Genomic DNA, 16,046 nt, shown 5'->3' on the forward strand with positions numbered 1-16,046 from the left:
TACCTTCTTAGGCCAAGTTTACACAGGGAGTCCAATTCTGAACTTCTACTAACTTGACCAATCAGATCAGCTCTTTAGTCAATAATTGGGAAAAAGATCAGAATTGTGCTGCCTGTGTAAACACAGCCTTAGAAAATCACTCAAGACCATTTACTGTGAATTGTGTAGTACATTAAATCAGGTTTACCCAGTAATAACATTAAGCTGTGTGTGCATTTGGGACCTCAGGTGGAGTTGTATTAGTACAGCAGGCACCTAAGTTTAGTAATTGATTGCAATGCTACACACCAAACATACAAGAAATGTATACCATAAATAAATCAGAACAATATGAATTTTAGTCATCTTTATTTCTTTTAAAAAGAATTGGTTTAATCAGATTAAAGAAATTAACCAATATTACTTAGCTGGCATTGCATCTTCCAGAGAGGATGTCAGTCAGGTCAAGAGGTGGTTCTACCAAGATGAGTCACTGCAAAACGTTCATCCGATCACCAATTCAACTGTTCATTACAGGTTTGTCCAAAAGGCCAAGGTCAGGAAAGGAGCTAACATGAGGATAGGGCTACCGGTAAATCCTTTGGCGAGAAGGCAATGACTTGTCATTTTAGGGTGCCTTTAAGTCACATAGCAAGAAGGCGCACTACTGCAATACTAACAGATACACCAGTATCAGGGATATCATGGTTATCAGACTGGATGCAGCAAGATCAATAGAGGATCTTAATCAAGTGGAATGTTCCATTTCCAAAACACAGAAGGCATAATAGTAATACCAATAAAGGGAGTTCAGTTCTGCTTCTTTCCAAACAAATCAACACTTCATTTGTTAATCTTATGATTGAGGTTTTAATTCACAATACGTGTGAACTATTAAGGGTAAGTTTAAAAGAAAATGTAATAAGGAATGTACTGTTCACACCACAGCCCTTGAGTTAAAATGTAAATGTTGAAGTTGGAGAGGGGTGAAAGAAAACAGGTAAAATAATAAAATAGGACTGGGAGAGAATAGCACTTCAGTAACAAAAACATTCTACTGCTCCTATTGTGCTGTTTAAAATGCACATGTGGAGGGTCGAGTTCTCAGTTCTCTTCCTCGTCCTCGGACTCAGACTCAGACTCTGGGAAAACAGAAAAGAGTTGAAACAAATCAGAACATTACAATTTACAGCAACATGAATATTAAGATGACTTTTTCAAATAGGTGACTATTTACTATTAAACGTCGTTTCTTTTTTACCTTCCTCTGCATTCTTCAGCCACTCAACGAATTTCTTCATCTGCTCGAGGAAAACACTCTTTCCTTTAGCAACGTGGGCCTCTGCGTACCACTTAAGAATGGCCTCTTCACTCAACACATCCGCTGTGTTGGGAGAGGGGGCAAGAACAAGGAACATAAGAATGTTCGGTCAAAGGTAATGAGAGCACACCATAAAGGGCACACCATGGTACCTAATGAACGTACCTAAATGACATGTCACATGAGAGCCATTGTGCCCCCCCCACACACAGGCTGTATCCCAAATGGCACCCTATTCCCTTTATAGTGCACTACTTTCAACCAGGGCTCACACCTTTGTAGAGGAGCACCACAATCTTCTGGAAGGCCTTCATGAAGTGGATGTTGTCATAGCAGTACTCCTGGATTTTCACCAGCAAGATGATCTCAGAGGCTCCCTGGGAGGTGAATGCATTCAGGAGAGGACTGTATTGCTGTGGAGAAGAGAGAAAGACAGGGCGTTAGGGTACAGGAGGGTTAGAGACTAGATGATCTCAGAGGCGAACACTGTAAGGAAAGGACTATTGCTGTGGTGGAGAGGCCCAATTCGTTTCCATTCATCCAATCTTTATTTACTAATAGTAAAGTCAATGAGGAACAGATTCTTAGTTGCAATGACATGTCAGGGGCAAGCATAGCAGCAATATAAGCACCTACATTTACATTTTAGTCATTTAGCAGATGCTCTTATCCAGAGCAACTTACAGGAGCAATTAGGTTTAAGTGCCTTGCTTAAGGGCATATCGACAGTATTTTCACCTAGTCGGCTTGGGGATTTGAACCAGCGAACTTCCAGTTACTGGCCCAACACTCTTAAATCGTTATACAGGAGGGGGCACAAGGTGGTTGACTGGACTAAAACCAGCCAACTAAAACCTAATCACGCTCCAATCTGGCCCATATTCGTACCGCCCCACCCTCCTCTTCCAATACAGCTCCAGAAAACACTAATCTGAAGTTAACTAAGCAGCAACTAATTTAACCTTCATCTAGGTTTGTCTCATTGAGAAATCTTTTTGGCAAGAGACCGGTTCAAGACCGCAGAAGACTACAGTTACAAAGCATTTACCTTCAAGTGTTTGATAGATTGTTCGCAGACCAGCTCTTCCTTCTTGTTCCATTCCACACAGCTCATGACACTGGACCACACGATGCCGATCATCAGTTGTTCAGCGATGCTGGTCTTCTTCATCTCCTCCCTGACGTAGGCAATTATCTAAACACAGCAGGGAACATGTCAATGAACAATGCCAAGCTATCAAGCATATATATATACACTGAACAAAAATATAAACGCAACATGTAAAGTGTTGGTCCCATGTTTCATGAGCCAGAAAAAAAATCCCAGATATTCTCCAAATGCACCCCAAAAAATATTTATTTCTTTACTTCCCTGTTAGTGAGCATTTCTCCTTTGCCAACGTAATCCATCTACCTGACAGGTGTGGCATATCAAGAAGCTGATTAAACAGCATGCTCATTACACAGGTGCACCGTGTGCTGAGGACAAAAGGCCACTAAAATGTGCAGTTGTGTCACACAACGTCACAGTTGTCTCAAGTTGAGGGAGCGTGCAATTCGCATGCAGACTATAGGAATGTCCACCAGAGCTGTTGCCGGAGAATTGAAAGTTAATTTCCCTACCATTAATTTCCCTACCATTTTAGAGATTTTTGCAGTACTTCCAGCCTCACTACCGCAGACCATGTGTAACCATGTGAGCCCAGAACTTCCACAACCGGCTTCTTCACCTACGGGATCGGTAGAGACCAGCCACCCGGAACGCTGATGAAACTGAGGAGTTTCTCTGTCTATAATAAAGTCGTTTTGTGGAGAAAAACTCATTCTGATTGGCTGGGTCTGGCTCCCCAGTGGGTATGCCTGGCTCGTGGGTGGGCTGATGCCCTCCCAGGGCCACCCATGGCTGCGCCCCATGTCATGTGAAATCCATAGATAAGCCTAAAATGTATTTCAATTGACTGATTTCCTTATATGAACTGTACAGTGCAAAACTGGTTACTAAACCATTTACTCAGTACTTTGTTGAAGCACCTTTGGTAGAGATTACAGCCTCTAGGCTACTTGGGTATTACGCTACAATCGTTGCATGCTAGGAATACGGGACCAAATACTAAATTGTTGACTACTTTAATACACAAGTGAATTTGTTTCAATACTTTGTCCCTTAAAAAAAAGTGGGGACTATGTACAAAAAGTGCTGTAATTTCTCAAATGGTTCACCCGATCTATGAAAACACAGTCAAATGAAAGCAGACAGTCTGCACTTGAACCTGTCATTGTAATTCAAATATCAAGTCCTGCATGCAGTACAGAGTCAAAACGACAAATGTGTCACTGTCCCAATATTTTGAACCCACGGTATAAGAATAAGTCTCACATCTTTGAAGTTGTCCCCACGGGCCATCATCTCTTGGAGCTCTTTCTGCAGCTCCTTACGGGACCCGATGGCCTCCTGGTTCCTGGCAAAGTCTGACAGCTCTTTCAGTCCCGCGTCAGTGAAGTACTTTGAAAAATACTCGCAGCTCCGCTTGTTGGCAGGAAAGAGTTCCTGTGACAGATATTGATACAAGTAATTAGTTCCCATTCAATATTTATTTTGTTTTAAATCTAAAGGCCTATATAAAAACTTAAGCTGGTTTAACAGACAATCTCCATGGAAGAGGTTTAGACAACTAGTCTTTAAGGGATAGTTCACCCAAATTACAAAAGTATACTTGCTTCCTTACCCTGTAAGCAGTCTACGGATAAGGTATAACAGATATCCATGCTTTGGTGTAGTATCCCTCGCACCATTACAACATGCTAACGTTTCAGCATTAAAGTCATGGGACCGGATTAGCATTCTTCACACATGTCCAAATCATCCAAAAGTATCTGAAATTGATTGTGAAGCTCAAAGTCACAGATGATTTGAAAATGGTGTGAAATGTTAATATCGGTCCCACGACTAAATGGGATATTCCATAAATGCTAAAATGTTATCGTATGGAAACAGTGCCAGGGATACCAAAGCATATACTGCATACAGCAGGTGTCACACTCATTCCATGGAGGGCCTAGTGCCTGCTGGTTTTTCCTTTAAATTAAGACCTAGACAAGCAGGCGAGGGGAGTGCCTTACTAATTATTGTCCTTAATTCAATCAAGTACAACGGAGGGGCGAAAGGCCGAGTGTCTGCAGGTGTCCGTGGAATTAGTATGACATGTAGCTTACAGGGTAATGAAATAAAAATGTATTTGTCACATGCGCCAAATACAACAGGTATAGATAGACCTTACAGTGAAATGCTTACTTACAAGCTCTTAACCAACAACGTAGTTAAGAAAAGAAAATAAGAAATAAAAGTAAGAAATAATTCAAGAGCAGCAGTAAAATAACAATAGTGAGGTTTTATACAGGGGCCACCGGTACAGAGTCAATGTGCGGGGGCACCGGTTAGTCGAGGAAATACGTACATGTAGGTAGAGTTAAAGTGACTATGCATAGATAATAAGTAGCAGCAGCGTGGGGGGGGGGGGGGGGGTCTGGGTAGCCATTTGATTAGATGTTCATGAGTCTTATGGTTTGGAGGTAGAAGCTGTTTAGAAGCCTGGGCCGTACGCACTACCCTACGTAGTGCCATGCGGTCGGAGGCCGAGCAGTTGCCATACCAGGCAGTGACGCAAACAGTCAGGATGCTCTCAACGGTGCAGCTGTAGAACCTTGAGGATCTGAGGACCCATGCCAAATCTTTTCAGTCTCCTGAGGGGGAATAGATTTTGTTGTGGCCTCTTCACAACTGTCTTGGTGTACTTGGACCATGTTAGTTTGCTGGTGATGTGGATGCCAAGGAACTTGAAGCGCTCAACCTGCTCCACTACAGCCCCATCAATGAGGGCGTGCTCAGTCCTCCTTTTCTTATAGTCCACAATCATCTCCTTCGTCTTGATCACGTTGAAGGAGAGGTTGTTGTCCTTGCGCCACAGTCAGGTCTCTGACCTCCTCCCTATAGGCCGTCTCGTCGTTGTCAGTAATCAGGCCTACCACTGTTGTGTCATCGGAAAACTTAATGGTGCTGGAGTCGTGCCTGGCCATGCAGTCATGAGTGAACAGGGAGTACAGGAGGGGACTGAGCATGCACCCCTGAGGGGCCCTCGTGTTGAGGATGTGTTGTTACCTACCCTTACCACTTGGGGGCGTCCCATCAGGAAGTCCAGGATCCAGTTGCAGAGGGAGGTGTTTAGTCCCAGGGTCCTTAGCTTAGTGATGAGCCTTGAGGGCACTATGGTGTTGAACGCTGAGCTGTAGTCAATGAATTGCATTCTCACATAGGTGTTCCTTTTGTCCATGTGTGAAAGGGCAGTGTGGAGTGCAATAGAGATTGCATCATCTGTGGATCTGTTGGGCCGGTATGCAAATTGGAGTGGGTCTAGGGTTTCTGGGATAATGGTGATGTGAGCCATGACCAGCTTTTCAAAGCACTTCATGGCTACTAATGTGAGTGCTATGGGTCAGTAGTCATTTAGGCAGGTTACCTTAGTGTTCATGGGCACAGGGACTATGGTGGTCTGCTTAAAACATGTTGGTATTACAGACTCGGACAGGGAGAGGTTGAAAATGTCAGTGAAGACACTTGCCAGTTGGTCAGCGCATGCTCGGAGAACACGTCCTGGTAATCCGTTTGGCCCTGTGGCCTTGTGAATGTTGACCTGTTTAAAGGTCTTACATCGACTGCGGAGAGAGAGTGATCACAGTCATCCGTAACAGATGATGCTCTCATGCATGTTTCAGCATCACTTTCCTCAAAGCGAGCATAGAAGTTATTTAGCTCGTCTGGTAGGCTCGTGTGACTGGGCAGCTCTCGGCTGTGCTTCCCTTTGTTAGTTAGTTTGCGAGCCCTGCCGGTGTAGTACGATTCGATCTTAGTCCTGTATTGATGCTTTGCCTGTTTGATGGTTCGTTGGAGGGCATATCGGGATTTCTTATAAGCTTCAAGGTTAGTCCCACTCCTTGAATGCGGCAGCTCTACCCTTTAGCTCAGTGATGATGTTGCCTGTAATCCATGGCTTCTGGTTGGGGTATGTACGTAGTCACTGTGGGGACGATGTCGTCGATGCACTTATTGATGAAGCCAGTGACCAATATGGTGTACTCATCAATGCCATTGGAAGAATCACGGAACATATTCCAGTCTGTGCAAGCAAAACAGTCCTGAAGTTTAGCATCTGCTTTATCTGACCACTTTATTTTTTTATTGACCAGGTCACTGGTGGTTAACCTTTTCTCAATATAGGGGGTGCTGTTTCAACGTTAGCATTTATCGTCTCCAAATTAAACTGCCTCATACTCAATTCTTGCTCGTACAATATGCATATTATTGTTATTATTGGATAGAAAACACTCTCTAGTTTCTATAGCCGTTTGAATTATGTCTCTGAGTGAAACAGAACTCATTCTACAGCACTTTTCCTGATATGGAGTGAGATTTCAGAAATTTTGGCCTCTGGTCCCAGGTCAGTTTTAAAGTCCCTGTAAATCCTATGAGGATACAAACACTGCCCATGCCTTCCTCTAGATGTCAGTAAGAGGTGACAATTTGAATGGAGTCGATTGCGCAATCAGGGCCCGTATAAAACGCCAAAGACCGGATGTACCGTTCTTTTCCTGCTGCGCCTGACGCAAGATGGTCGTCGGACTGGCTCTCTTTCCAAGCGTTGGTTTAGCCACTTATATATCGCCGGTCATGTTTTTACTCGTTATAAGTGTTAAAAACATCATAAGGTAGTTAATTTAAACCGTTTTATAGCAATTTATATCCGTTTAGTGCGATTTTGAGGCATTGCTTTGTGATGCACTTTGAAGCGCCGGGCACGTTTCGGGGTCCCGGTCGAACGTTAGTGGGCATTTCGACGGACAAGAGGACATCTTTCGACCAAAAGAAGATTAGACCCAAGAAAGGATACATTGCCCAAGATACTAATGGAAGAACAGCTCACAGTAAGAACTATTTATGATGATAAATCGCTGTTCTGTTGAAAAATTTTAAACGCATATATCGCCATTTTGTTATGTGTAGCTTCGCTTGGCGGACCCGGTATTGCACAGTAAGGATAATTTTAGAAATGTAAGTCAGCGATTGCATTAAGAACGAATTTGTCTTTCGATTCCTGTCAACCCTGTATTTTTTAGTCAAGTTTATGATTAGCTATCGATTAGACTAGATCACTCTCAAATATAGCGCCCGACATTTTCAGGCCAGTTTTGCTACTATTCTCATTGTATAACCACGTTTTTTTGTGGCTAAATATGCACATTTTCGAACAAACTCTATATGTATGTTGTAATATGATGTTACAGGACTGTCATCGGAAGAATTCTGAGAAGGTTAGTGAAAAAAGTAATATATTTTGGTGATCATAACGTTATCGCTCCCCTTGCCTTGGATTCATGCTGGGGTAACGTTTGCACATGTGGTATGCTAATATAACGATTTATTGTGTTTTCGCTGTAAAACGCTTAGAAAATCTGAAATATTGTCTGAATTCACAAGATCTGTGTCTTTCCATTGCTATGCTTTGTCTATTTTTATGAAATGTTTTATGATGAGTAAATTGGTAATACACGTTGCTCTCTGTATTTATTCTAGTCGAGTTGTGATGGTGGGTGCAATTGTAAACTATGATTTCTACCTGAAATATGCACATTCTTCTAACAAAAACTATCCTATACAATAAATATGTTATCAGACTGTCATCTGATGAGGTTTTTTCTTGGTTAGTGGCTATCAATATCTTTATTTGTCCGAATTGGTGATAGCTACTGGTGGAGAGAAAAAATGGTGGACAAAGAAAAATGGTGTCTTTTGCTAACGTGGTTAGCTAATAGATTTACATATTGTGTCTTCCCTGTAAAACATTTTAAAAATCAGAAATGATTGCTGGATTCACAAGAAGTGGATCTTTCATCTGGTATCTTGGACTTGTGATTGAATGATATTTAGATGCTACTATTTACTTGTGACGCTATGCTAGCTATGCTATTCAGCTTTTTTACTGGTGGGGGGTGGGGGGTGCTCCCGGATCCGGGTTTCTGACTCGGTAGAAGTTAAAGTCCCCGGCAGTACGAGCACCGCCTCTGGATGAGAGTTTTACTGTTTGCTTATGGCGGTATACAGTTCATTGAGTGCTGTCTTAGTGCCAGCATCGGTCTGTGGTGGTATGCAGGCTTCGAAAAATACAGATAAACTCTAGCTAGATAGTGTGGTTTACAGCTTATCATGAGATACTCTACCTCAGGCAAGTAAAACCTTGAGACTTTCTTAGATATCGTGCACCAGGTGTTGTTTACAAATATACATAGACCGCTACCCTTGTCTTAAAACTTCTTCAGGCTGCAAGCCCGACGCCGGTACACTTATGACAACATCCAGCTCAAGTGCAGGGCGCGAAATTCAAAATGTATTTTTTATAAATATTTAACTTTCACACATTAACAAGTCCAATACAGCATTTGAAAGATAAACATCTTGTGAATCCAGCCAACATGTCCGATTTTTTAAATGTTTTACACCGAAAACACCACGTATATTTATGTTAGCTCACCACCAAATACAAAAAAGGACAGACATTTTTCACAGCACAGGTGGCATGCACAAAGCCAACCTAACTAACCAAGATCCAACCAAACTAACCTAGAAACAACTTCATCAGATGACAGTCCTATAACATGTTACACAATAAATCTATGTTTTGTTCGAAAAATGTGCATATTTGAGGTATAAATCAGTTTTACATTGATGCTACCATCACAGCTACCGTCAGATATAGCACCGAAGCAACGTCAAATACCTAAATACTCATCAAAAACATTTCTGAAAAATATATGGTGTATAGCAAATGAAAGACAAAGATCTTGTGAATACAGCCAATATTTCCGTTTTTTTAAGTGTTTTACAGCGAAAACACAATATAGCGTTATATTAGCTTACTACAATAGCTAACACACAACAGCATTGATTCCAGGTAATCGGTAGCGATAGCACAGTTCGACAGATATATGAAATATCATCCCAAAACGGGTCCTACTTTTGCTGATCTTCCATCAGATTGTTGTACAAGGGGTCCTTTGTCCAGAACCGTCTTTGTTTGGGTTTAGAACGACCTCTTTCCCTCTTGAATTAGCAAGCACACTGGCCAAGTGGTGCTAAGCTCTCCATCTTGAACAAAAGCAGACAACGCAACACGCCTAACGTCCCGAATAAATTTCAATAATCTAATAAAACTATATTGAAAAAACATACTTTACGATGATATTGTAACATGTATCAAATAAAATCAAAGCCGGAGATAGTATTCGCCTATAACGACGGCTTTCCAGAAGGCGATTCCAGGTCCAACTTCGCGCTTTCGAAAAAACAGGAAATGGCGGACTACTCATTCCAAGATGATTTATTCCACTTCAGACCAAGATAATCCACTCATTTCTTCTCTCACTTCCTCTTGACATCTAGGGGAAGGTGTATGACGTGTATGTATACCAATACGTATCATGCTCATTTATAGGCAAGCCTTTGAACAGAGACCTCGATTTCAGAAATCTCACTTCCTGTCAGGAAGTGGGCTGCAGAAGGAGTTCTGTTTCACTCAGAGAAAAATTCAAACGGTTTTAGAAACTAGAGAGTGTTTTCTATCCAATAGTAATAATAATATGCATATTGTACGAGCAAGAATTGAGTTCGAGGCCGTTTGAAATGGGCACATTTTTCCAAGTTACTCAATACTGACCCTGCAGCCATAAGAAGTTAAGAGGCTGCTGTTCTATCCTGCCGATAGCATGTACACTGCTCAAAAAAATAAAGGGAACACTAAAATAACACATCCTAGATCTGAATGAATGAAATATTCTTATTAAATACTTGTTTCTTTACATAGTTGAATGTGCTGACAACAAAATCATACAAAAATTATCAATGGAAATTAAATTTATCAACCCATGGAGGTCTGGATTTGGAGTCACACTCAAAATTAAAGTGGAAAACCACACTACAGGCTGATCCAACTTTGATGTAATGTCCTTAAAACAAGTCAAAATTAGGCTCAGTAGTGTGTGTGGCCTCCACGTGCCTGTATGACCTCCCTACAACGTACAACGCCTGGGCATGCTCCTGATGAGGTGGTGGATGGTCTCCTGAGGGATCCGCCAACTCCTGGACGGTCTGTGGTGCAACGTAGCGTTGGTGGATGGAGCGAGACATGATGTCCCAGATGTGCTCAATTGGATTCAGATCTGGGGAACGGGCGGGCCAGTCCATAGCATCAATGCCTTCCTCTTGCAGGAACTGCTGACACACTCCAGCCACATGAGGTCTAGCATTGTCTTGCATTAGGAGGAACCCAGGGCCAACCGCACCAGCATATGGTCTCACAAGGGGTCTGAGGATCTCATCTCGGTACCTAATGGCAGTCAGGCTACCTCTGGCGAGCACATGGAGGGCTGTGCGGCCCCCCAAAGAAATGCCACCCCACACCATGACTGACCCACCGCCAAACCGGTCATGCTGGAGGATGTTGCAGGCAGCAGAACGTTCTCCACGGCGTCTCCAGACGCGAACCTGCTTTCATCTGTGGAGAGCACAGGGCGCCAATGGCGAATTTGCCAATCTTGGTGTTCTCTGGCAAATGCCAAACGTCCTGCACGGTGTTGGGCTGTAAGCACAACCCCCACCTGTGGACGTCGGGCCCTCATACCACCCTCATGGAGTCTGTTTCTGACCGTTTGAGCAGACACATGCACATTCGTGGCCTGCTGGAGGTCATTTTGCAGGGCTCTGGCAGTGCTCCTCCTTGCACAAAGGTGGAGGTAGCGGTCCTGCTGCTGGGTTGTTGCCCTCCTACGGCCTCCTCCACGTCTCCTGATGTACTGGCCTGTCTCCTGGTAGCGCCTCCATGCTCTGTACACTACGCTGAAAGACACAGCAAACCTTCTTGCCACAGCTCGCACTGATGTGCCATCCTGGATGAGCTGCACTACCTGAGCCACTTGTGTGGGTTGTAAACTCCGTCTCATGCTACCACTAGAGTGAAAGCACCGCCAGCATTCAAAAGTGACCAAAACATCAGCCAGGAAGCATAGGAACTGAGAAGTGGTCTGTGGTCACCACCTGCAGAACCACTCCTTTATTGGGGGTGTCTTGCTAATTGCCTATAATTTCCACCTGTTGTCTAATCCATTTGCACAACAGCATGTGCAATTTATTGTCAATCAGTGTTGCTTCCTAAGTGGACAGTTTGATTTCACAGAAGTGTGATTGACTTGGAGTTACATTGTGTTGTTTAACTTCTTATGGCTGCAGGGGCAGTATTGAGTAGCTTGGATGAAAAGGTGCCCATTGTAAACGTCCAGCTCCTCAGTCGCTAATATATGCATATTATTATTAGTACTGGATAGAAAACTCTAGTTTCCAAAACTGTCAAAATATTGTCTGTGAGTAACACAGAACTGATATTGCAGGCGAAACCCTGAAGAAAATCCAAACAGGAAATGGCTTCTATTTTGAAAACTCCCATGTTCCATAGCCTCCCGTTGCTGGATTTAAAGGGATATGAACCAGATTCCTTTTCCTATCTCTTCCTCAATGTGTCAACAGTCTTCAGACATAGTTTCAGGCTTTTATTTTGAAAAATTTGCCAGAACGATAACATCTCTTCAAGTGGTCACATGAGTTTTGCTCGCGCAACAGAGTTTGGACAGCCATTGTTTTTCCCTCTCCTACTGTGAAAGACATTTGCGGTTGATATATTATCGATTATATATTTTAAAAACAACCTGAGGATTGATTATAAAAAACGTTTGACATGTTTCTGTGGACATTATGGAAACTATTTGGAATTTGTCTGCGTTGTCGTGACCACGCTTTCCTGTGGATTTCTGATCATAACACACCAAACAAACAGAGGTATTTTGGATATAAAAATAATCTTTATGGAACAAAAGGAACATTTGTTGTCTAACTGGGAGTCTCGTGAGTGAAAACATCAAAGGTAAACGAGTAATTTGATTGCTTTTCGTGACTGAGCTACTTGATGCTAAGTGTACTTAATGTTTTGTTGAGCGATCGATAAACTTACACAAACGCTTGGATTGCTTTCGCTGTAAAGCATAATTTCAAAATCTGACACGACAGGTGGATTAACAAAAGGCTAAGCTGTGTTTTCCTATATTGCACTTGTGATTTCATGAATATAAATATTTTTAGTAATATTTATTGAATGTAGCGCTATGCTATTCAGCGGTTGTTGATGACACTTATCCCGTTAACGGGATTGCAGCTTAAGAAGTTAAGTGTTCCCTTTATTTTTTTGAGCAGTGTATAACCTGCCAGCTGTATGTTATTCATGTCATCATTCAGCCACGACTGTGAAACATAAGATATTACAGTTTAATGTCCCGTTGGTAGAATATACATGTTTTTAGTTCATCCCATTTATTTTCCAGCGATTGTACATTGGCTAATAGTACAGATGGCAAAGGCAGATTAGCCACTCCTCGCCTGATCCTCACAAGGAACCCCGATCTCCTTCCGCGAAATCTCTGTCTCTGGAGTAAATCCCTCTCGTCCGACTCATTAAAGAAAAATTCTTAGTCCAATTCAAGGGGAGTAATCACTGTTCTGATGTCCAGAAGCTCCTTTCAGTCATAAGAGACAGTAGAAGCAACAACATTATGTACAAAATAAGTTACAAACAATGCGGGGGGAAAAAAACAATAGCACGGTTTAACCAACCAAGAGCCAATAAAACGCCAGCCATCCTCTCCAGTGCCATTAAATGTTGTAAGGAAATGTATATCATTGGAGAACTATCCCTTTAATCTGTGTTGAGAAAACCGTCCCTTACTCTTCTATATGTATTGGTATCCTTGGAGGGGGGGGGGGAGAAATGTAGCTTTACCATCAGCCTGTTGTCCATGCTGACTTTGCGGAGAGCGACAGCAACAGCATTGATGTCCCTTTCGTAGATCCAGGACTTGAACAGTTTGACAGCAAAGGCTGCAGATACACCTGCAAACAGTCATAAAGCAACAGTCAAAACAGCAGGTACCCTGCAATGAACAGCACTCAAATCACTATTTTGTATGAACTAAAAACATGTTCATTTCAGAGACATTGGGTTCATACAATGTGCCTGAATACTGTGTCCATTTCAGAGACCATTTAACAAAAAGGTGGGTTTCCAGTGAAGAGGGCCATGTTCATTTGGGGCCACCGTAACCAAACATTCGAAAAAAATGAAAACAAGCAGCTCTTATTGGACAGGTCCAGGTTAAGATCGTGGTGGGCTGGCAGACACTCACCCTCTTTGACCACATTCTCGTTGAAGAGACTTCCAATGACGGCGGCTGATATGTTTCCATTGGCCAACAGAATGCCAGTGAGCATGGCCAGCTTGTTGCGCTCTGATTCGGTGAACCCTTTTAAAAACAGCAGCAACTGCGGAGTAGATAAAATAATGAGCCTGCAGGGTAAATGTTTTAGTTCTTTGTTGTGAAAATAAAATATCCCATTCAAACGGTTCATGCAGGTTCCATTGTGTGTAGCATTCATCAGTGCCAACTGCCAAGCAGGAGTTCAAACCAACTGTCTCACCTTCTTGATCTCCTCCTCAAACCCTTTCTCCAGGTACTTGTAACGCCGGATCAGCTTGTTAAAAACCTACAGGTTCAAAAACAAAGTAAGATGTGACATTATGGTAAATGTGTTGATTAGCATTGATTAGCTGGATAGAGCTTCTTGACAGATGTGTCTCTGTAGTTGGATATAGATACATTTACATTTTACATTTAAGTCATTTAGCAGACGCTCTTATCCAGAGCGACTTACAATACTTAGATACTTTGCAGTAATAAATTATTTCCACATCCTCTTACCTGAGCATATGCTTGCATTGTCTCAAGGTCCTCTTGTGCCGTGAAGAGGCAGAACTCTGTGCGGGTCAGGTCATCAGATATACTCCCTCCTGGGGCTGCAGACAGGTGAAGGTGGAGAAAGAGTGTCAGTGCGCTGATCTGGACAACAGCAGCTTTCCAAATGGACTGGAAACTTGACTTCCAACACCACACTTCCTCTAAAACTTCCATTGAATCCTCCTTCCTCCTCAAAACACATTGTAGAAGGTCAGATGGGTGGGACTTTGGAAGGGGGCAAGGGATCCCTGAAAGCTACTGACTTTAAAACAGGACTTATAGATCTGTACTCACCAAGCATTCCGCCAGCCACCAGGATGTCAAAGAGTGTCTCTGCATACCGGCGGTAGTCAAGCTTGGCGCCAGAGGCATCAAGGAATTTTGCAACAGCTTCCAAATCAGATCCAGTTTGATTCAAGCCGTGTACGATACTTTCTTGAAACTGAGTAGGGTCAAATCTCTCCTTTTCATCTGTTGAAAAACATGTCATAATTTCAACGCGGGTACCATTTTGACACGGCTAGGTGAACCAAACAAGTAGTGGCAAATTGGTCGACAATGAAGATGACCAACTTACCTCTTTTCCTCGTTTTGAAACGCTGGCCGGTTAGCGTTGGCTTTTGCTGCTTTTGATTATTCATAAAAGACACTCTGGATGAGAAAAGTTGAACATTAACGTCTGATTGCGTCTGACCGTCAAGATAATTAGTCAACATTAGCAGACTATAACAGGATTTCTGTAACGTTAGGCCCATGCGAGATCTATGCTATGCCTTGTTATGGATATATTTTAGCAGACTATAACAGGATTTCTGTAACGTTAGGCCCATGCGAGATCTATGCTATGCCTTGTTATGGATATATTTTAGCAAGCTAATTAGCAAGCCACACCTGGTAATTTGGAGAATTTTCAAAGTTGACATTGTAACCTGGCTTTGTCATGATGAATATAAAATACAATCAAAATGTAGTTAGGTGAAGTTAGTTGTAGTTAGGTGAAGTTAGCCTGCTTAGTTGCCCTCCAAGGTGGTAGGCTTTAGTATGAGCACGGGGACCTTCTGGCCATGCGCCCGTTCAGACAGGCCTGGCTTGTTTATGTGGCACCTGCGAAACTCCCATAGCAGCTAACTTTAGCTAACAAGCCACAATTTCCTGTAATGCTAACAAAACTTGGAACAAAGGACGTCGATATTCACGTCTGATTATCAAATATCATGGGCAACTAAGTGGCTCTACAGTGGGTAGATAAATAAAGCCTGTGTTTCAACGTGCCATATCTACAAAGTCAGTTCCTCCGACATGACAGCCAACGTTATGTTAGCCATTTAGTTTGTTAGGTAGCGAAGATGTGCTTGCTAGCTAACAATGCAGGAAAAATAAATCTAGCTACAATACTTTGCTAGCTAGCCAATGTCGGTTTAAACAGACACATGTGTAGATTACATTGTCAACCGAATGTGCAAAGTATGCAGGTCACCTACCGAAATGTATGCAGATAAAAAACGGTTAGAGAAAGAACAAATTCAAAATACCCGAATTCAGTTCTATCGACCTAAAAAAAAGACCCTTTCCACAACCAACTAGTGACCGGTTTTCGCAAGTACGCATGCGTATTTAAATATGGCTCTATGGTGTCACTTTATCTGGTCGGGAGAGCTGACTTTGTGTGTGCGTGTGTGTGTGTGTGTGTGTGTGTGTATGGGTGGGTGGGTGGGGGGGATATATGTAATGTTTCTTTCTCATGATATAACTTAATTGATAATGTGTGTAAATGATTGTCAAGCTCAAGCCATGTGACGTTGGTCAA

General features: G+C 42.5%; 1 protein-coding gene across 2 annotated transcripts; it reads right to left on the reverse strand.

Moving 5' to 3' along the window:
* Window positions 1–331: 331 nt before the first annotated feature.
* LOC139532142 (eIF5-mimic protein 2-A-like) lies at window positions 332–15,853 on the reverse strand. 2 transcript variants are annotated; one of them, XM_071329355.1, is made up of 12 exons: window positions 15,721–15,853; window positions 14,817–14,890; window positions 14,534–14,710; window positions 14,204–14,298; window positions 13,923–13,988; window positions 13,631–13,766; window positions 13,228–13,337; window positions 3,678–3,848; window positions 2,349–2,495; window positions 1,575–1,713; window positions 1,241–1,363; window positions 332–1,121 (listed from the first exon to the last, which is right to left on the reverse strand). In XM_071329355.1, the coding sequence occupies exons 2-12, from the start codon at window positions 14,878–14,880 to the stop codon at window positions 1,084–1,086; spliced, it is 1,266 nt and encodes a 421-aa protein (XP_071185456.1). In that variant the 5' UTR covers window positions 14,881–14,890; window positions 15,721–15,853; the 3' UTR covers window positions 332–1,083. The 2 variants fall into 2 exon arrangements, with proteins under 2 accessions (XP_071185456.1, XP_071185457.1); XM_071329356.1 differs by having other exon boundaries at window positions 935–1,115.
* Window positions 15,854–16,046: the final 193 nt, after the last annotated feature.

This window comes from Salvelinus alpinus, chromosome 10 (assembly GCF_045679555.1).
Source record: "Salvelinus alpinus chromosome 10, SLU_Salpinus.1, whole genome shotgun sequence".
NCBI classification, from domain to species: domain Eukaryota; kingdom Metazoa; phylum Chordata; class Actinopteri; order Salmoniformes; family Salmonidae; genus Salvelinus; species Salvelinus alpinus.

Bases quoted from the DNA above. Each gene is read 5' to 3' on its own strand.
- LOC139532142 (XM_071329355.1), bottom strand. From the start codon at position 14,880: ATGAATAATCAAAAGCAGCAAAAGCCAACGCTAACCGGCCAGCGTTTC. The intron at 14,711-14,816 runs GTAAGTTGGTCA...GTTTTTCAACAG, and splicing joins TTTCAAAACGAGGAAAAGAG to ATGAAAAGGAGAGATTTGAC. The intron at 14,299-14,533 runs GTGAGTACAGAT...ACCTGTCTGCAG, and splicing joins GGTGGCTGGCGGAATGCTTG to CCCCAGGAGGGAGTATATCT.